Below are 22,379 nucleotides of genomic sequence, written 5' to 3' on the forward strand. Positions count from 1 at the left end.
GCATTTGGAAGCTCGTAGCTTTAGTTTTAAGTTGACGTTTAATTATTATCATCATTACTCACCTCACCTATATTAATTCATCTATTTGATGCTGACTAGTGTATAATATGCATATGTAATTTTACCATATTTTGAAAAATAAAAAGCCCACTTAACTAAAAAAGCTTAAGACGTGCTCAAGGGAACTAACCTCGGACTTTCCGACTAAGGTTAAATATTTTTATAAAAAGCAAAAATAGAATTACATATTAAGATTGTGGTGTAATTGTAAAAATCATTAATAAATTGTAAATATTAAAATGAATTGAATGCTTAGTTATGTTGCACGTTTATTGACATGCCCATCAAAAGACAAATAATAATTTAAAAAAAATGGACCAAATAAATCTTCTTATAAGAAGCACTATCACCATAAAATCAATAAAATTTCCCATAAAACCCCATTAATTACCGCCGCGGTATTTCCGGATAAGTGACGGCGAAACGGATTAACGAAACGGCGCATTCTTTCCCTAAATTACATAAAACTGAACGCCTTTTCGGTTTTAGTGAAACTTAATTAAGATTCGTAACAAAACATATAAACATGTCGACACATATGCCCACGCCTCTAATTTAGGCCCCTTTTAAATTTCAAGATTACTTTTAGAACGTTTCCTGGGCACATAAAATGTCACTTTGTATCGAAGAATGATAAACAATTAATTTAAAAGTTTTCAAAACCCCCGGCTGCGGTATGCGCTGCATCACGTAAGCAGTTTATTTTTTTAATTTTTTTTGTACCAGAAAGTTGGAACAACAAAGAAAAAAGAAAAAAAGTTAAAGCTTACAAGGTGACTTTTTCAAAAAGTTTATAGTTGTCGAGTTATCGCTCGGGTTGTTAGATGCACTGTACAGTTTTTCATAAAAAAATATTATATCAACTGAGCATTCGCTAAATTCTCTGGTATTGATAAAGCTAAGGACATAAATCGAATCAAATCTTTATTTTGCAAAAATCGGTATAATCGGCATATATTTCCTTAAACCGTAACACCTGCTTTGTAAACCTTGTAAAAATTTGTTATTAAATAAATAAATAAAATAAAATAAGTAAGAAATGCTTGACTGATATAAAAAAGGGGACGGAAATATAAAACAAATTAAATTGAAATTATTTATTGTATCCTGTGTAGAATGATTTAATTAACTAACATAATTGGGCAATATTTTGCGTCAGAAAAATTCCACTGACGAAAGATGGGCGAAAATCGCATTCTTCGACATTCAAATAATTTAATTAACATAATCTCTTAAATCATTGTAATTTATAAAGTCATATGCATCTAAATCGCTATTTAAACGTTTGTTAAAATTAAATTATTAGTCATGTCAAAGTCAAAAAAGTTATACCTACCCCATTTACTTCTATCCACACTGTATAATCATACTAATGTTATAAACATAAAAGTGGGTTGTCGATCAGCCTGTCTGTCTATTGTAATGTTTTCGAAACCATCTGCTAAAACCAATTTGGACAAAATTTTGTATAGTGATTGATAGCTTGCATTCCAGATATGAATATAGGCTACTTTTGAACTTTGATAATTTTGGAGTTCCTACGGGATTAAAAACCAAAATCCAGGTGGATGTAATTTCGCAGGCATCATGTAGCATTATAATATGCGCAAAAATGTTTCTCTGTTTGTCAATTTGTTATTTTTTTCACGGCTTGGCTGCTAAATCAACCGTGGTGAAACACTCACAGAGATAGTTTACTTTCTAGGATAAAGAAATGGGCCTAGACTACTTTTTTTAAGAGTTAGTTAATCTTAAAGATTAGACTCATAAGTAAGCGGGAAAGAAATTTGGTAACATAGAAAAAAAATGTAAAATACATTCCTAGATATGAACAAAGTCGAGATTCTTAGCTAGTTTAAATATAAATTGATATACAAAACGCATTTATATCACTCAGACAATTTATACGACAGTTTATAAATAAATTTGTCTACGACTAAACATTTTGTATGGACAAGAATTTGCGTAGGTTTTTTAAAGTAGCCATTTCACGAAAAGACAGGAAATCTCATTTGCATAAGCTTGATTTAAATTCATTTAATTCCGTTTAATCCAAAGTTATTTTAGCGTTTTAGTGACAGGTACAACAAAGACAAAAATATCAAGAAAAAGAAATGTATTAGTGTCAGTCATCGTATCTACTTTTTTGAAAAAACTGTATGGAAACTAGATGCTGAGAATATCTAGCTTTCCATACAACTTGCTTCACAAAGTGATGAGTATGAAATTTGACCCAGTTTTTAGGGTTCCGTAACTCCAGAGAGAAACGGAACCCTTAAAGGATCACTTCGTTGTCTGTCTGTCTGTCCCGTCAAGAGAATTAAAACCTACCTATATGATACTTCGCGTTAATCTAGAATCATCATTTGCCATGTAGCAATGTCTTATAGTACAAGTAAAGGGAAAAACCGGATCTTTGTGGTTACCTACACCAAAAAAAAATTTAAAGTAACAAATCCGACTCGCACTTGACTAATTTTTTTATTTAAATAGCGGCATTTTAGCGCTGCATGTGGTGGGTCCATCAATCCGGGCACTTAAAATGGCCCGCGCTGAGTAGAGTAGGCTAGAACATTAACATCAATCTCGGCGATCCGTTCACGATACGATGTTACCGATCCCAATGTGACAGTTTCATAAGTTAGCGCCGGGTAGGGTGACCACGTTTTTCAGATAGCTAGGATAACCTATATTCTTTTTTTTTTTAATTCAGATACAAGTTAGCCCTTGATTGCAATCTCACCTGGTGGTGATGATGCAGCCTAAGATGGAAGCGAGCTAACCTGGAAGGGGTATGGCAGTTTTCATTAAACCCATACTCCTTTGGTTTCTACACGGCATCGTACCGGAACGCTAAATCGCTTGGTGGCACGGCTTTGCCGGTAGGGTGGTAACTAGCCACGGTCGAAACCTCCCACCAGACTAGACTAGAAATTTAGAAATTACAAAATTCCAAACCCCTGCGGGGAATCGAACCCGGGACCTTCCACTATTAAGACCACAGTGGTTACAACTGCGCCAGCGAGGCCATGTAGGTATGTTCTTAATATGTTTAATTTTAGCACGTGACCTAGCTGCTGGGTGTGACTCGTTGGGAACCCACGTTAGCTAAGAGTGTAGTAGAGGGGATAAAGGATGTGTTTTTTTGCTAATGTACTGTTGTCGCACCCCGCCAACGGGTCACTCTTCATTGTAATAGTTACAGAACCCAGCAGGTAAGATTACGTTGTCTCTGTCATTGACACTAACCAGTCAGTGACAAAAGGTCATACAGTCACAAGGTCAAAGGTCATGGGTATGCTATTTTACATACAGGGACAGTCCATAATAAGTCCTGCTTCATGGCAACCCTATCAATTGCTGACCTGTCCACGTAAACGCTGATTTGTAGATGCTAATTTGAAGTTGTCAAGTCATTATGTGCATTGTACACTGTTGAAAGTGCCATTATTACTTTGTAACCTAGCGCTATTTCGCATACTGGGATAGTCCTGAATAACTCCTGCATCGTGGTAACCCTATCAATTGCTGACCGGTCCACGTAAATGCTGATTTGTAGATGCTAATTTGAAGTTGTCAAGTCATTATGTGCATTGTGCACTGTCGGAAGTGTCAGTATTACTTTGTAACCTAGCGCTATTTCGCATACTGGGATAGTCCTCAATAAATCCTGCATTGTGGTAAGCCTATCAATTGCTGACCGGTCCACGTAAATGCTGATTTGTAGATGCTAATTTGAAGTTGTTAAGTCATTATATTTGCTGTCAACAGTGTCAGAGTATTACTTTGTAACCTAGCGCTATTTCGCATACTGGGATAGTCCTGAATAACTCCTGCATCGTGGTAACCCTATCAATTGCTGACCGGTCCGCGTAAATGCTGATTTGTAGATGCTAATTTGAAGTTGTCAAGTCATTATGTCCGTTGTCGCTCTACACTATCATAGTGTTACTTTGTAGCCTAGCGCTAGTTCATTTCGAATCGTAATACTCGTATATTTCACGAGAATGTGAATCTGGCGATCATTATGAATTAAATTATTGCTTCGTTTGAATATTAGGCATGTAAGAGAAGATTAATATTTCTCTTTCTCCATTAATTTTAAGTCTAAAACTTGTAGACTGTATAGAGTATAGACAAAAATAAAATTTTTGTTCAATTAATGTTTTACAACGAACTACCTTTGATTCGTCAAATGCCTCTATCACTGGTTCGGAATGCCAGATTTACGGAATAGGTTCTACTGTTGGTCATGGGTATTTTGCAGAGACTTCCACACGTACACACATGCACTGCCTACCCTGCGATTCTCACCTCCAACTTTCTACTGAGAAGAACCAGCAAGAAACTCGGCGGTTGCTCTTTTCAAAGATTCGGTTCACAATACTATGTACATGTATGTAACTGCAGTCGTGTGCATTGCTGAAGCGAGCTGCATGTCAAATCGTAATTTGTTTCTCATATTTCAGGAGTATATCTACCTACTTATACCTAAAAGATTTTTTAAACCTGTATATAGGCAAGTCTTAAATGATATATTCAGGAGTGTCCACCTGCTGAAATAATGATGACTAGCTTATTTCCGCGACTTCATCTGTGTGGTCTACACAAACAAACCATTATTTTAACCCCTTAGGAATTGAAAATCAAACTCCTATTTTACCTCCTTAGGGTTTGAATTTTCCTTTCTTAGCGGATGTCTATATCATAATAGCTATCTGCATGCCAAATTTTAGCTCGATACGTCCAGTAGTTTGAGCTTTGAGTTGATAAATCAGTCAGTCAACTTTTCCTTACTAACCCCTGACCCAAAAAGAGGGGTGTTATAAGTTTGACGTGTGTAACTGTGTATCTGTCTGTGGCATCGTAGCTCCTGTACTAATGAACCGATTTTAATTTAGTTTTTTTGTTTGAAAGGTAAACTGATCGAGAGTGTTCTTAGCTATCATCCAAGAAAATCGGTTCAGCCGTTTGAAAGTTATCAGCTCTTTTCTAGTTACTGTAACCTTCACTTGTCGGGGGTGTTATAAATTTTTAATTTACACTTGTATATATTTAGATGAATCAGAAGTATTCCTACTCGTAAGTTACCTATTCACGTATCTAGCGATTGCACCGCGCCAGAATAACAAACCGAAATCATTTTAATTTTCAATAAAATACGTAACCTATTAAACTTTCAGCGGGGCCCGATCCGCGAATAGACGCGAAATAAAGATAAATTCCGTGCGGTATTTATTCGATTGTTTCTATTGCCATCTCCGAATCGGTAACTCACGTCAGCAATAACAATATATCGATACGAAACGGTTATTGAATAGAGCATCGATAACGATAACGATCCGTCGACGTTGCCGTTCCACCGCGGATTGAATTTAGTCAAACTTGCGATTTATTGTTTGCAGTTGTGCGTTCCTACCTGACCTTTTAAATAACATCGTAGTGAAGTGAGTTTATTGGTTACGAGGATCGATAACATTAAGAGTGCTGTCCATGGTTGCTCCGAGTCGCATATTATTGCGAGCATGCTATTGCAGTCAACATTTAGGTACAGGTGGGACATAATTTTTCAAGTGTGAACAATGCTAATCAACATTTGATATTACGTTATTTTTTTGCAAATTACATTACATTACATTTTACACTATTACATTACATTACACTAATATATAAAGGCGAAAGTTTGTGTGAATGTGGGCATGTATGTGTGCATGTTTGTTGCTCTTTCACGCAAAACTAATGACTGGATTTGGCTGAAATTTGAAATGGAGATAGATGATATCCTGGATTAGCACGAAGGCTACTTTTTATCCCGGAAAATCAAAGAATTCCCACAGGATTTCGAAAAACCTAAATCAACGCGGACGAAGTCGCGGGCATTAGCTAGTTATTGCATAAAGTTTGAGTTTGCAATTTTGTAGTTTCTTACATGGTTTATTTACTCACAAATTTACTTCAAAAAGAGATGGATTTCAAGGGTCATAACTTTCAAAATAAATATGATTTTTCTATACTTATAGTTAAAAGTTTTTTTATCTATACTATATAATATTATAAAGGGGAAACCTTTGTATTTTTGTATTTTTGTATGTTTGTATTGAATAGGCTCAAAAACTACTGGACCGATTTCAAAATTTCTTTTACCATTACTTAGAGGGATTCTTCCGAATCTGTATAGCCTATATTTTATCCCGGAAAATAGATAGGATTTTTCGTGGTAGTGTCCACCCGTGCGAAGCCGGGGCGGGTCGCTAATATTTTATAGTTTAAGTTAGAACAACAAATAATAGAATAATAAGCTTAATACGTTTGTATGGAGAACCGTGTAAAAAGTAGGTATAATGAATGAATGAATTGTGCACGACAAAATTAGTACAGAAAACATAATTAGTACAGAATACAAAGCAAAACAAAAATAACCTTAACCAATTTATTTTTATTCTGAGTCCTAACAAAATGTTTTACTAAAAACAGATTTAGGTACTTACCTAAATAAAAAAAAATTAATTATTACTTAATAAAAATTATTACTTAATAAAAAAATATCTTCTATAATTTTCCCAAAACAAACTGACAGCATAGTACAAATCATTGTTTTCTCTATATCTGAATTATTTGAAGTGCCAAGTATCTTCAATGAGTAGGTATTTATAATTAAAATGTGCCATATCTCTGTACTTTATGTATTGTTTTCTTAGCCCTAAAATAAATTCGTAAGTGCATTAACCGGTATGAATACTATTAGTAACTGTCAACCGGTAATATTCGAGTGCTTAATCGATATCATTAGTATCGATATTTCGGCGACACTAATAAACATGTCGCGGGGAATGTCGACAGTCGACCCGCGAGAGTGTCAAGTGTCACAGTAAATCGTCCGCTCGAGCGACGGTCGCCGTGTTGCTCATTAGTCAGGGAGATTTAGCTGATGACTGTCGTTGACTCACTTTTTACACGTACTATAATATACCTATATACTACTGTGTTATAAAGCTACGGCCACACCTGCGCGTCATGAATGCAGGATGCGATGCGAGAGCGTCCACGACGCGAATACGTACACCTTTGCGACTGTTGTAGTCGTGAAAGTGTGCATGGTGCATAAGAGTGTAGATCAATACATAACATAGTTATTAGTAGTAGAGTAACACTAAGTTTATTATGAGGCCCATAGTAAGCGACCATTTTTCGCATTCGTATGTCATCCCTGGCAACACGGACTGTTCGAAGACATAGGTCTTCAGACAGACGGATTTTGGATAAGAAGACATCTCGACGCTTCCCAAACGCAGTCCAGCCGAAATAGACCTTTTCCTCGAAATAAGATATCTATCTGATAATTTCCACCTATCTATTGAAATAACAATTTTTTTCATCAAATATAAAAAAGACTGGATTATATTTTGTCGATTGATTTAAGCGATGTAATAATATTAATGCCAATGCTTTCAACCAATTAAATTATTATCATTGTAGATGTAATTGAAAATAGATCACTTGCTACCGTTACCTTGTCTAAGAAAAACTTGATTCCCATTAGGGTTGCCACGTTCCAATATTCCATTGTAATTTTTTTTAATACATAAATAGTTTCACCTAAGAATTAATAGATAAACTTTTTAGATTAGATCATGTAAGATTTATTAACTAATGAATAAATAATAACAAAATATGAAACTAAACACACTCACGTAGATACACTTTTATGAAAGTTTCAATGCCTCTAAACTTATTGGCGGCTATTTTTCATTCTACTTTGCGAATGTTGCACACATTAAAGTCATAATATAATAATATTATTAATGTAATAAAAACTATTATATCTGATGTACACAATCTCCAAGCTAAACTAAAATGACAGATCTAAATGTATCGCTTTCTCTTTCGTAATACTTTATGCAGTTTAGTTTAGGAATCGTGTATCACAAAATAGCTACAATACCTATCTAGGTATGTGTTATAAAAGAAAACTTTCAAACAAATAAAACCGTAACTTTGTAAAGATGAATTTAGATAAACCGAGCGTATTATACTCGCTCTATCCTCACGCTTGGTCTAAACTAAATCTATTTTAATGTTAATATTATCAGTGGCAGCCCTAAGCTGTATTCGCTAATTAAGCATGAAGTTGGTCATTTTCTGAATGTTTGCATTTTTATATCCTTTAAGCAGTACACAAAACCGGTTAATGTGAACTCATATTATGTCGATTCATTCGCTTTTCATATACCTCTTTAGGTACATTAAGGCTTGGACTAGATGAAGTTCTGTTCCTGTGGACCAATTGAAATAGTTTTTTTAGGGTTCCGTACCTCAAAAGGAGAAACGGAACCCTTATAGGATCACTTTGTTGTCTGTCTGTCTGTCCGTCTGTCCGTCGTGTCTGTCAAGAAACCTATAGGGTACTTCCCGTTGACCTAGAAGCATGAAATTTGGCAGGTAGGTAGGTCTTATAGCACAAGTACAGGAATAAATCTAAAAACCGCGAATTTGTGGTCACATCATTTAAAAATAAGGGGGTGAAATAGGGGTTGAAATTTGTGTAGTCCACGCGGACAAAGTCGAGGGAATAAGCTAGTAAACTATAAGAGCTGGATACCTAAGCTTGAGTACCTACCTACAGTTACAGAAATTTATAAACAACAAAATTTGGATCTTCCTGAACATAAAAAGCGTAGGTATGTCAAAAAAAAATTGTTTACCCCTTCGAGCTAGCATTACAACTTTATATTCCTATTTAACATCAAGTCACCTCGCAAACTATCGCTTACTTTTTATGGAATTAAAAAAAAAACAAAAATGATGCGAAATTCTCCTAGCCTGAGCCTAAATTGATGCGAAATTGCCAATAAATAACAAACTTATTACAAAATAGAGCCAGTGCTTATTAATATTGAAAACTCACAAACCAATTAACAAATACATTATTCACACGAACAGACAGACTTTCCTTATAATAAAAGTAGAATTTTATCGTATTAAGTTTGCTAAATAAATATCCATAATTTAAATTATAGAAATATATAAATAAGTGATTTATTAAATAAAATATTAAAATATTGATCACGAACATAATTTTGATGCCACAAATAATTGATTTATGGCTATGCATTAATTTTTAGTAGTAATTAATCACATAAATTCATAATTTGTAATAGTCAAAGAACCAGCTATCTTTATTTTTAATCTATATAACGGTATTTACACAGGTGCTCGAAAAAAGTAGTGTAATGTTTACAGGGTAAAATATATATGTATGTGAGTTTCTTAATTCCACCATAACTTTCAAATGTTATAAGTCCACTGTGTTACGAGCGACACCTGATAACATAATCAATCTTAACATCTACTAATCAAACTATAGTATTTCCTTTGGCCAAATTTAGACTTACAATATTCATTCCATGCGATATATTATCATGTGTATAATACTAGCATTGGTAACATACTGACAAACAATATTTTTATACATTATGTTATATAAGTTTATTTCCAAAGTAACAAGTCACATTTAGCCTTGCAAGAACATAATATCTAAACAAAATGACTGGTATGAATGAACGAGGAACCATTTAACATCACACAGCTGAAAATATTTGTGGTATTTCCTAGCAATCAATTACATATGTATATCAGCATCAAAATATACCAAAATATAGGTCATCAGCTCATCACTATCACACTTATAAGTAACAAATAATATAAATATGAAACACAGTTGCAAAACGCTCTCAACTACGTCGTATAATTCCCGTTTTACTAGCAACTATTGCAATAAGTCCACTGTGTTACGAGCGACGCCTAATCCCATCATATCAATCTTGACATTGTTAAATGTGTTTATTCTTGCTTCGTTCACTTTAACCGCGATTTGTTATTCGGTATTTATATCGCAAGCTACGTGAAATCGGCTATATATTATGTATGTGTGGAAAGTAATATTTCATTCATAAATTTCCACTTAAACATCACCGAATTATACTATACCTATCTTTAATTTTCATTAATTGTAAAACAAAATGCACAAGCCTGGAAGAATGTCTTATCCAGTCGATTACCTTGAACCCTTACCATAACCTGTGTGGCTAAAAAATATCTTTTGAGAATCATCGTCATTACCAACCGACAGTCGTCCACTGCTGGGCATAGGTCTCTTATAGGATCTCAACACTCTTCCGTTAGAAGACCCCTACTAAGTGGATAGACAGAACCGCTGGATTCAGACTGTGCAAGACCGTCGCATGTGGAAGTCCCTAAAAGAAACCAATGGACGTCTTTCGGTTAAAGATCAGTCAAAGTCAAAGTCAAACTTTTTTTTTGGAAGATGATTTATAGTGGTATTTAATTACGTAAACTTACAAGTGTAAATGAAAAATGTATAACACCCCCGACACGTGAGGTTACAGTAACAAGAAAAGAGCTGATAACTTTCAAACGGCTGAACCGATTTTCTTGGATTATAGCTAAGAACACTCTCGATCAAGCCACCTTTCCAACAAAAAAACTAAATTAAAATCGGTTCATTAGTTTAGGTGCTACGATGTCACAGACAGATACACAGCCCCTCTAACCCCCCTTTTTTTTTTTTTTTTTTTTTTTTTTTTTTTTTTTTTTTTTTTTTTTTCTTCGGGGGAGGAAAAAATCCCTACGGACTTCTGCCTGCTGGCAGGGTGTGTCCGACTTGCACGGACTAAAATAACCTCCCCATGTCTGCCAAGGTGAGCACGGAACTGCGTCGCATTACATCATGCTGACCTCCTAGATCTCTATCCTCTTCTTTTCTTCTTTTTCTTTCTCTTCCCTTCGCATCATGGTAGCTCTCAGCATTTGGCTATATCTTAGCCAGGCGTCTTCGCTCGACAGCATGCGCGCCGTAAGATTTTGGGCATTCACGTCCTCCGCGTCTGTCGATCGAAGCGCTTTTGCCCTTAGGTCGGCACTACCTGGGCATTCGAAGATTGCGTGTCTCGGGGTGTCTTCCTCTCCGCAAAAGTAGCAGCCTTCGCTTGGTGCTTTCCCGATTGCAAAGAGGTAGGTGTTGAACACCCCGTGACCGCTGAGCGCTTGTGTCAGCCAGCGATCTACTTCCCCATGCTTCCTAGTGTGCCATTTTTTCAGGTCGGTGATGAGTTCTCTGGTCCAGCTCCCTTTTCCTGCTCCCGACCATTCGACCCCCCCCCCTCTAACCCCCCTATAACACCCCTCTATAACACACCTCTTTTTGGGTCGGGGGTTAAAAACTAATGCTACGAGGGTTCCAAACACGCCCAGGTCTGATAATGATGATACGGCATTGCGGGTGATGGGTAGAGCAGAGTAAGGTACCTTTTCCCAATCAGATTTTCCAGTGACCTTCATCACATCATCCATCAACTCCTAAACCACGTTTGATCCCAATTCGAGCAATAAACAATAGAGATGGCTGCATGTTTGTTGCTCTTGCGCATCCTAGCAGCCATAATTCACTCGCACACTTTCCGCAGATGGTGTTTATTTGCGAACCAGGTGTGAAATATGCGGAGTATGATTTAAAATTGCACATATTGTAGTTACAGTAGTTTTATTTTTACAATTATTTATTCTTCTTAGATCTTTCTTATACTGATGAGTGATGTTTGATAATGCAGTGATGATGAAAGCGGGCTAGCCTGGAAGGGGTTTGGCAGTTTAATTATATTATTAAACTTATACCTACCCCTAATCGATATCTACGCGACATTTTTTTAAATTTTGCTACAAAATTGTATTTTGTTTTGTATCAAAGTGTGTCCAGCGTTAAAAAAAGTTTTTTTTGGCTTTTTAAAAAGACAATTATGACGGAATTTTAGGGCGAAATAACCGGAGTCGGACTTTTGTACCTATTTTAAAATCTGGCAACCCTAGAACCAGCAAGTGAAAGGACGAAACTCAATACCAAAATTCAAAAAAACTTTTGCGTTTTCTAAAAGACCGCAATGTCAAAGTATTACTTACCTACGCATAACAAACATTGTTATGTGCGTTCAACTACAAATTACTCAAATCCACGCGTTTTGTAATAAAAATAGAAAAATCTAATTTAAAAATGTCATAAAATCAGAGACACAATATCGTGTGGGGCCACACAGAAGGCGAATACAGCAACTTTACGACGCGGGGCCAACTCGACAACTGTTTACGTACTTTTATTGACAACTAAAAGCACTTTATAGCCCAGTTCACGTCCCAAATCTATTTTATTAATGATTTAATACGCTACACGTATATCGGTGATCTAATCGATCTCGTTTTATGGCCCGAGTCATAAATAATTTTGTGTTTTTCACGTAAACTTTAATGGCGATAAACAAAGCCACATCCATGATACGTGTACATTATAAATCATGCGTGGTAATTTACATTGTTATGATTGATAGTGTGGTTGTTAAAGGTAACTGTAAACAGAAAATCAAACTTTATAGGTGCATGAGACGGGTCTGCCCGCGAAATTCAAATTTAATTTGGTTTTTCGCAATTTGTAAACTAATACAACAAAGTAGACCCGTGTCATGCCCCTTAATATACCAATTGTTAGATGGACTTTATGAGAGAGAGAGACTACTTACTTTTATGGAGATTACTCCACGCGTTTTCAATTACAGTTGTCTAGAATTCTATGGTTTGGCGTCCGTTAGGGACTCTCTGGTGACGCTCAGTGATGTCTTTCTTTCTTTCTTTCTTCTCTCTGGGCTGGTTTCCGAACTTAAACTTTTCCGCTCAATGATGTCGATATAATGATAAAATATGAGAAAATTGAAATAAAGTAGGCATATTATCGTATACACACTTTCACTATTTAATATAGCTATGGAATCACACGCTTGACTAGTTATTTCTTTTCATATACCTACCTACCCACTATTTTCTATAACAATAAATTCCGCTGTTGAACACTATACGCTTTATAGACGCAGTGTGCTCTATGCCTTAATGAAAGGCGGTCAAATCGCCTTGTAAAAGTTTACGACGGATAAAATCAGTTATAAAAGTGTATGAAGCCGTAAATTTAGCGATCCGCCGGACCGTTTAAAAGACGGGAGCTATTCCGAACTCCATAAATCAGCCATCGGGTGGATCCGAGCCTATTTACTCTGAGAGCCGGTGGCCTTTTTTTTTGTTAGTCTATATACAAGTTTATTAAGACTTAATTATTAGAATTATTCTGTACTTGAGAAAAGCGGTGATAGTGTATTTTGGGGAATCAAGGGTTCAATTTCCGTCGGGCTGAATCTGTGGGTAGATAAAATTATGTCTATTTTAAGCAATTAAATACCTCTGGCTTTAATGGTAAATAAAATATCGTGAGGAAATCTGCTTGCCTGAGAGTTCTCCATAAAGTTTTCAAAGGTGTGTGAAGTCAGCCAATCCACCCTTGGCAAGTGTGGTGGATTATGGCCAAAATTCTTCTCATTCTGAGAGAAAGAACAAATATTCAAGGACTCCTGGCCCACATTCGGGCGCAATTGTAAAGATAAACGTACTCTGTTTGTAAGCACACTTTCACGCGACACATTTTTTTGTTTCCCACTTTTATGACGGAATTTATGATTGTTCACCCTGTACACCAACAACACAACGACAACACGGACATCTGTCTGTGGGAAGGCGGTGGGAATAATAAACTCCTTTTCGTTATATATGTGTCACCGACAGGCCTCTGTGTAGGGCCTGCATGGAGGTCGATGAAACACGGACGCACGTGCTCCTAGAGACAGAAAGATGTCCGTCTGTCTATATTGTCGCCGTGCTGTTGATCAGACGGACGGAACCAACCGTCCATGGACTCCTGGCCTACATTTGGCGATCGTAAAGATAAACGCACTCTGTTTGTAAACACACTTTCATGCGACAGATTTTTTTGTTTCCCGCTTTTATGACGGACTTTATGACTGTACACTATTCGACTTTTATTGCGATTGTTGGGTGATTGATTCGATTTTGGGGGGCGGCCATTGCTTTTTTTATTCTTTTTCATCGTTTTCATGCTTTAAAAATAGCTGGTGTTGATTTTAACACCAGAGCGTCGTTGCTGAAAATTCCGCTATGTGGAAACAAATTTTCAAGAAGCTGTATTAAGCTTATTTTTTAGGGCTCCGTACCTCAAAATGAAAAAGGAACCCTTAAAGGATCACTTAGTTGTCTTCGTTCGGAGTGTTTACTTTTTTTGTCTTATAAGACCTACCTACCTGCCAAATTTTATGTTTCTAGGTCAGTACCCTATAGGTTTTCTTGACAGACATGTCAGATGGACAGATGAACAGATGGACAGATAGATAACGAAGTGATCCTATAAGGGTTCCTTTTTTCCTTTTGTGGTAACGCCTAAACCTCTTTACTTACACTGCCAAAACCTTATAAATTACTCAACAGCTAACCGCATACTTAACTCACCGAGTTACAGAACGCAAAAACAATGAAACCACACAACCATGCATATTTAACAAAATAATGACTCGCAAGTCAATAAAGGTAAAGGATTAGTAATAAAACCCGAAGACGGGAGCCGAGTCGTAAAGTATGTAACAAAACCTACGCAACAATGGGCCCCCGGCTTTATGGGGGCTCAGCACTTTGTGGTCGAGCAATTGTTTTCCCACGTGTAAAAACAGGTGATAAAACTTTGCCGGTCAAATTGCTGACAAAGTGTGAACATAGAGTGACAAGTCTGGATATCTCGCTGTTCACAAGAAGAAAGAGAAGATGGTAGAGTATGTTGAGAGGTTTTGGCAGTAACAACTCAAGAAAATTTCCATTCTCCAAACACTCGAAGTTATGAACGTGAATTTTGAACAATATTGTTTTATTTATTCTTTATTTATATACTTTGCCGGTTAAATTGTCGACAAAGTATGAACATAGAGTGACAAGTCTGGATATCTCGTTATTATTTCCATTCTAAAAACACTCGAACTCATGAACCTGAACTTTGGACAATATTGCTTCATTTATTCTTTACTAGCTGATGCCCGCGACTTTGTACCCGTGGATATAGGTTTTTAAAAATCCCATGGAAACTCACTGATTTTCCGGGATAAAAGTATCCTATTTGTTAATCCTTATTCTTTGAAATCCAGGTTGAAGCATGCTTGTGTTAGCGACACTGGCTAAATTACTATTTATATTTAACTTTTGTGTAATAAATCTAGTATACAATATGTCAATATACGTCTTGTCATGAAACGTATATTGACATATTATGTACTAGATTTATTACACAAAAGTTAAATATAAATAGTAATTTAGCCAGTGTCGCTAACAGTTGAATAGAAGATATCTTTTCACTCTTGCCTTTTTTAAATATTATTGGGCATATTTTTTTAGTTTCTGTTTTCTTTTCAACTTGACACAAATCGTAGAGTGGGTATCCGACATCTATCGGTTTTTCGTACGATGTTCCCTACGCATTGCCACTTCAGCTTCGCAAACCGCTGTGCTATATGTAGCTTTGGTCCTTCTACGGATCTCCTCATTTGATCACCTAGAGAAACTCCAAGCATAGTTCTCTCCATCAACCGCTATCACTCTGAACTTTCTTGTGTGTCTGTTTGCGTACAGTTAATAACCCCACAATTCGCGTACTAAATAAACAATCTAGCTGCACTCGCACACCGCCACTCCGCTAACAAGTATGCCACATAAAGCTGTCACATCATCGCAAGCACTTGTCTGTCATTAGAGTCCGAACAATGAGCCACACGCTTAGGAGTTGACATATGACAATACAGAAATAAAACAGTTAAGGCAGAAACAAATTTTATTAAAAGACGTGGCTAAAAGCCTGGACAACACAAATACAATGAACTGTGCACACTGTCGTATGTAAGTTGCGGACGTAGCCTACGTCGACGGACGTCCGAGATATAGTCGCAGCTGTCAGTCGCGGTTTACGAACGCGTACCATAAGTTTTTTTCACGCTTTCCTGCTAAGTTTTTTTAACGGTTCTTTCTAGAATGATCTCCCTAGTATAGTTTCCAAACCCATAATAGTGTTGACGTATCATAAGCTTAGAGGGCTAAAATGACTTAAGACTGAAATAACAGGAGATTTTAGACCGTAGGTCAGTGAGAAAATCTCAGTGAAATCGGGCATGTAATTGACATCCATTAGCATTTCCTCCAAACCAGGAAAAAGGTCACGAGGGTAAAATCTGTCATTTTTTATGGACAGCTAGAAACCAATTTTTCTTGGATAAGAAATGGGAATAGGAGATTCTTAGTCATGTTTTAACGTGGCTATTACAAAAAAGAATACAAAAATCCAATCTGTAATTTACGCGTACTTCGATGACAGCTCTTTTACAACCTAGTGGTCCGGTATTTTGGCTAACGGAAAAGTTAGCATATAGCACCTCCCCTTTGAAGGGCTTAGTTTTTGCTGACATCGAGACAGCTGACAGTTGTCCATTATCCACGCTAGGTGTCACTGCAATCAGCGCTCCGTAAATACGAATAACGTCGACGTTGCTTGTCTTATCATATTTTATTAATAAACTCTATTAGGGCGTGGATTATGCACGGATGGATCGATATTGATAAATCAAAACGAGATACAAAGTGTGCTTTATTCAAATAGTATCAAGAAGCACTTTGAAATCTTCTATGAGTGTTTTTTGTAGCGTAATGGAGTTAGATGTAAATCATATGTAAATATACAAAAAAGTTTGCTTTGTTTTTATATTTGCTGTCAGCACTCAGCAACTTTTGACGATCTCTCAGGGATATAAATCTAAGATGGCAGAAGCTTTCGCTGTCCACCTCAGCAATGTATTTCAGCCCAACGACTCATCTGATCCAGATGGCATAATATGTTATACAATTTGTAATTTCTGAATTATTTTGTGTCTGGTCTGGTGGGGACTTCGAACAAAAATCAAGCGATCTAGCGTTCCGGTACGATGCAGACGTCTTGTCTCTACCTATTGTGGTTGACGAGATACAGCCCGCTGACAGACAGACAGAGGGACGGCACCCGTTGTCACCCATCTTGTACGGAACCCTAAAATTCTTCATCTTTCAATGGCTACTTACATCAAAATGAGTACACAACAATGACATTATGCAACGCAAATTGTGGCAGATTTATGACAGCGGATTCGAACCGCATGCCTGCTGCTTTCTCTACCTTTTGTTCGTTGAACCGTTGGGGGTTGTTGCAAAACCTGCTTTAATTTTTATTACCGTGTAATATATTCTTGGAATGTATTTTGGTGTAAGATTTGATCGGTACTTCAGGAGGTATTGCAGGCAACATTAATTGCTTTAATAGATTTACCATACCTAGTCTAAATAGATATATACATAAAAGGAAAAGCTGAATGACTGTTCTATCAACGCACAGCTCAAACTACTGAACGGATTGGGCTGAAATTCGGCAAATTATTTATTTGGTTCTTTTTATTATTGGATCATAAAACAGTAGATATACATATTATTATAAGTAATGCAGATAAACAGCAAATCTGCGTGAAAAAAATTATCAATTATTTACGTGGGTACATAACATGTGTCCGTCTAATCCATAAGGCCGGCACCACACGAACGACTGTCCCCATCCAAAATCGCCCGCCCTTACATTTACAGCCATTACAACTGACAAAAACGCCGTATAATAGCAAAAATAAATATTATTTATCGCTTCACGGTGGCTTAGTTTTGTACAAAGCACCCTATGAGTTATTACGCCGTATTACATTTTGTGTTTTGTACCCGCGTTTTTTCTATAGCCCGTAACTTCATATTTATTGCCAGTTTTAGTTGAATATTCAAAGTTGTCACGTCACGGTGCCGCGTTCGATTTGAATGCTGCACAATTACAGCCCGGAAACTAATTTTCACTCCAAATTCAACCCTAACCCCTTGCATTACAGCTAAACTTAAGTGACCATGACAGCAAATAGCGTTTTGTGTTAGGTTTGTTGAAATTCGTGTAAGAGCTAACGTATCTATTTATAAGCGATTGAATAATGAGGCGCAGATATTGCGATTAGTGTGTAATTGTATTGTTATTGCGTGAGAAACAAATAAGATAACTCGTGAATTGCAGGATCTCCGGTAATAAAAGCCTCCAGATTCATATTAAGTTACTAAGTATACCAATATAGGTCTAAGTCTAACCTACGATAAAGTGATTGTTGTCATAAATTCATCGGGTTGAAATGATTGCCCTCATAAACCTCCTTATTCTCAAGGTCCAACAGGTTCCCTAAGCTAAAACACACCCAACGTTCTCAGTTGATGAATTGCCCTCCCCGCAAGCCCTGGCTCTCGGGAGGACCTGTGGATGATGGACACGGGGCAGTCCGTCGCTCACAGTATGGAACTCATGTTGGTTGGCGTGCTGTGGTTCCGGCATGCCTCTCACGGTGTTTGGGGGCACAAAATGCACCAACCCCTAGTGGTTGGTCTGCTGCGGCGGACATCCGCTGGCGGAATAACGAGGCGTCATCGGTCCCTTGTGCTCCGTCGTCAGCATTAGGATGGAACTTCGTGAGAGTTTTAGTCGGTAGAAGTCCAACATGACCACTGTGTTCCCCCGTGGCCGGTGGTATTCATGATGGATTTCCCTCAAGGCAAAAAAAGGTTCAACAATTTAGTGCTTTAGAAGGTTTGATGGTGTTGGGGCGTATTGCTTGCTTGATTGTATGTTCTTCTAAATTGTCTCTGACCTGAGAGATCGTAACTCACAGATTTGTCTATTTTTGTGGATATAAGTAACGAATTAAGCTTATTCTTTGTGTATGAGCTTCATATTTTTCATTTCTTTTATTTATTTTTATGCATTTTAATACGGCCCAAAGGCCGTATTAAACCTCAAGAAAGTAACGTACTTTATAATAGCCTTAATTTAATAGAAATCTTTTTAAAATTAACTGAACGCTAGGTATATCTCTCTATCGTTCACGAACTTTAGTGTAGACGCCTGCTTCTATAAGAAATGCTAGTTAATGGATGGGTTACCGTTTTCGTTGGTGCTGAGCCAGCGATAGGAGGGTCGCGGCTGCTGCTTGGAGCGCATCTCTAGCGCAGCCCGCCGCAAGGCTGCCTACCGCTCATCTGTGGACAAACAGACATACATTACAATTATTATATATGTAACTAGATAGCATCTATTGCCCGGCATGTAATCTGACTCGTACACCTCTTATTTGCGTTGATAGTATGTAAGTAGATGCTGTGAACAAGAGCCGTAATAGCCTATTGGTTAAGACGTTTTCCTCGTATTCAGAAGGTCGGGGGTTCAATCCAGGGCACGTACCTGTACCTGAGTTAAGTGCATTTCTAGCAATCAAATTTCACATGCTTTAACGGTTAAGGAAAACATCGTGAGGAAACCCTCCTGAGAATTCTCCATAAAGTTCTCAAAGGTGTGTGAAGTCTGCCAATCCCCCACTGAAAGACGAGACTTTGTCCTTCCAAGCCAAAACTAATAGGATCCAAGAAGCAAGGCGTCCCTGTAAGGAAATGCCCGGGCAAGAAGGTCCAACTCGAGGCCTGTACCTCGATTGGTTAAGGTCAATCGTGCAGACCCTTAGTCGTCTGGACACAAGTAGCAGACAATATTTATTGTACAAAATCTCAAACGGATGAACAATCCGCAAACGCTTAGAACATAGAATCAAAATCATTAATTTTAACAACCACTAATAAATTCACACTTTATATGCAATTTTAACTATTCGTGCAAACGTATCACAATTCAAACGCAATTTGCATACGAACAACTTAATCACACAAACAAAGGGATAAGCCCTAAACTTTCATACCAATGATATTTCAACTATATTTAAGTGACAGATAGAACAATGAAATAGAAAGGCATTCAGTTGCCATTTGGCTTCTTTTCACTGAAGTTTTCTTATCGTTTATTACCATCCCCTATATAGCATAAACAGAAAACAAAGATATAGAATTAAAGCCCCTGTAATTTCCTCTTAGAACCAACAATTCATAAGGTCCTACGCCTAACCGGATTGGCATAAAACGTAAGTTACTGAAGATTTTCTTACATCTTTAAGAATTCGCCATTTTCGAATTGGGCTACTTGTTTTGAGTTCACTGTATGCCATAATTTTTGTATCATGATAGCCATAAACGTCTGAACGCCTGTAAAGTTGAAAGTAGATCAACAGAGAGAAATTAATTGAATCACTACATAAATGCAAAAGAGTGACTGTTTGTTGGTTTGTCTTTCAATCATATCGCAACGGAATAACGAATCGACGTGATTTTTTTGCATGGGTACAGTTAGAGACCTAAAGAGTGACACTTTTTTATCCTGGAAAATCAAAGAGTTTCAACGGGATTTTCGAACACCTAAATCTACGCGGATAAATTTTTCTTAATAGCCCCTCTACCTATTTGGTATGATATCGCTCTTTGTTTCAAATCGAATGAATAAACCTTCAAACATTCCGAACCAAAGATCGAAACACTAAAGTATATTCCCGATAAATTAAAAAGACCAACCGTCATTAATATGAGGCAAGACATCGCAAGATATCAAAAAAACAACTTTAGCTCTACAATTTGCCAAAAGATTTTCAGCTTTACCTCCCTCAATATAAAGTTGCATTCGAACGCAAAATGGTAAGGTTTATTTATAGGGTAAAAATCTCGGAACTCGTACGATATGTCACAGAATTTATGAGAGGCGAACGACATGTGACGTGTACCGGTGATTCGTTAGAATTTAACTAGACTAGAGACTTTTTATCCCACAACTTTTTGTCGTGACGCCTTGCTTACCTTGACGACTTGATAGACTCCGAAAATTAACTTTTTGTGTAAAACTCGCTAATAAAAGTTATTTTAGTGTTGGAAATCTTTTTTTGAGGCACTGTGCTCCCAATGGCATTAAAGAGCAAATCATTACAATCAAAAAAAGGCATTCAAAGTATTTAAAGTTAAATATTACGTATAAATACTTCGTTCTAATGATTTATGTAACCCTAAAGCCAACCTAAAATACACGATTCGCTAATTCAAAACCTAACTAATGAGAAATCTGCTCAAGATTTATTTATAACTAGCTTATCCCCACGACTTTGTTCGCGTGGACTATATAAATTTCAAACCCCTTAAGGGTTAAATTTTCAAAAATCCTTTTTTAACAGATGTCTACCTCATAATAGGCAGCTATCTGCGTGCCTTTCAGTCCGATCTGTCCAATAGTTTGAGCTGTGCATTGATAGATCAGTCAGTCAGTCACCTTTTCCTTTTACATATTTAGGTTTATTTGCTAGTATTGTTTAGTATTGATGTATTGAATAGCATTGATATTACATATTGACAGAAATAACGTAAATTAGTATTTTCTCTTTAGACATCTTGATTTCCATCTTCACACGTATTCAAATGTCAATACGACGTAGAAAGGACATTTGTATCTTCATGTATAGCAGAATTTAGTCGCACGACATGTCGCTAGCGTGTTCTCTCCCTAAGTCTTACGGGATCGTAATAAATTCGATATCAAAATGCACAATGTAGTAATGCGATACGGTGACGTGCGATGCGGTGATAGGGCCCCGATTTATGAAGGACGCCACAGCCTGAGCAGTTTTGTTTATGATTAATGCTGGCTTGCTTGATGGGGAATAGCTCATGGAAAACAATGGGTTCATGGGGTCTTATGACTTATCAGCTAGGGGTTATTTGTAGCTAAACTCTTCAATAGCACGAAACCTTCAACCTTCATCTTAATTGATTATCGTAATTGATACTGTTTGTTGTCGGCAGTCTGCTGGTCACAGCGTCGATTGCATGGTGCAGAGACCAATGGACATATCTGCACACCCGAATAGTACCAATGTCACACCTATCTGGGGTCCTTATTCAATGCGCTAAGGACCCGGAACGGGTCTGAAACTGGTCGTGCGCATGCTACTTTTGTTTTTTAAAAGGTTTTTCATGCTTATATAATAAAAAGCTAAATTGGGCTAAAATTAATTTTGATGACCGACGTATTAACCACTAGGCTATCATCACTAAGCCTTTATTAGGACTTTCAATTCACCGTTCAGGAAGAATTACTTGAATCTGAAACTCCTTACTTCTCATTACGGCTATATCTTATCGGGACTCCTCCTAGTCTATAAAACGCATGATACATCGAGTAATCACGTCGCAGTAATCGGCCGAGCACTGCGGCGCGAGCGGGAGGCGGCTAAATAAACGCTAATAAATACGGCGCCATGCATTTTTATCGCGTAATGAATTTATAGGGCTTAGCGATTATTGAATCGAAGGGATTCGCGATCAAAACTGCTGATATTTTATACTTACATCAGTATGTATTAAGA

At 37.1% G+C, this 22,379-nt stretch overlaps 1 protein-coding gene across 1 annotated transcript in view; it reads right to left on the reverse strand.

Moving 5' to 3' along the window:
- The window catches only part of LOC123880728 (protein tiptop-like), a 381,041-nt gene that overhangs the window by 274,871 nt on the left and 83,791 nt on the right, over positions 1-22,379 (reverse strand). The window contains exon 3 of the mRNA XM_045929027.1: positions 19,036-19,131. Within this exon, the coding sequence (XP_045784983.1) occupies positions 19,036-19,093 (58 nt within the window). The 5' untranslated portion in view covers positions 19,094-19,131. The remainder of the gene's footprint in view (positions 1-19,035; positions 19,132-22,379) is intronic.

Source organism: Maniola jurtina, chromosome 3 (assembly GCF_905333055.1).
Source record: "Maniola jurtina chromosome 3, ilManJurt1.1, whole genome shotgun sequence".
Lineage (NCBI taxonomy): Eukaryota > Metazoa > Arthropoda > Insecta > Lepidoptera > Nymphalidae > Maniola > Maniola jurtina.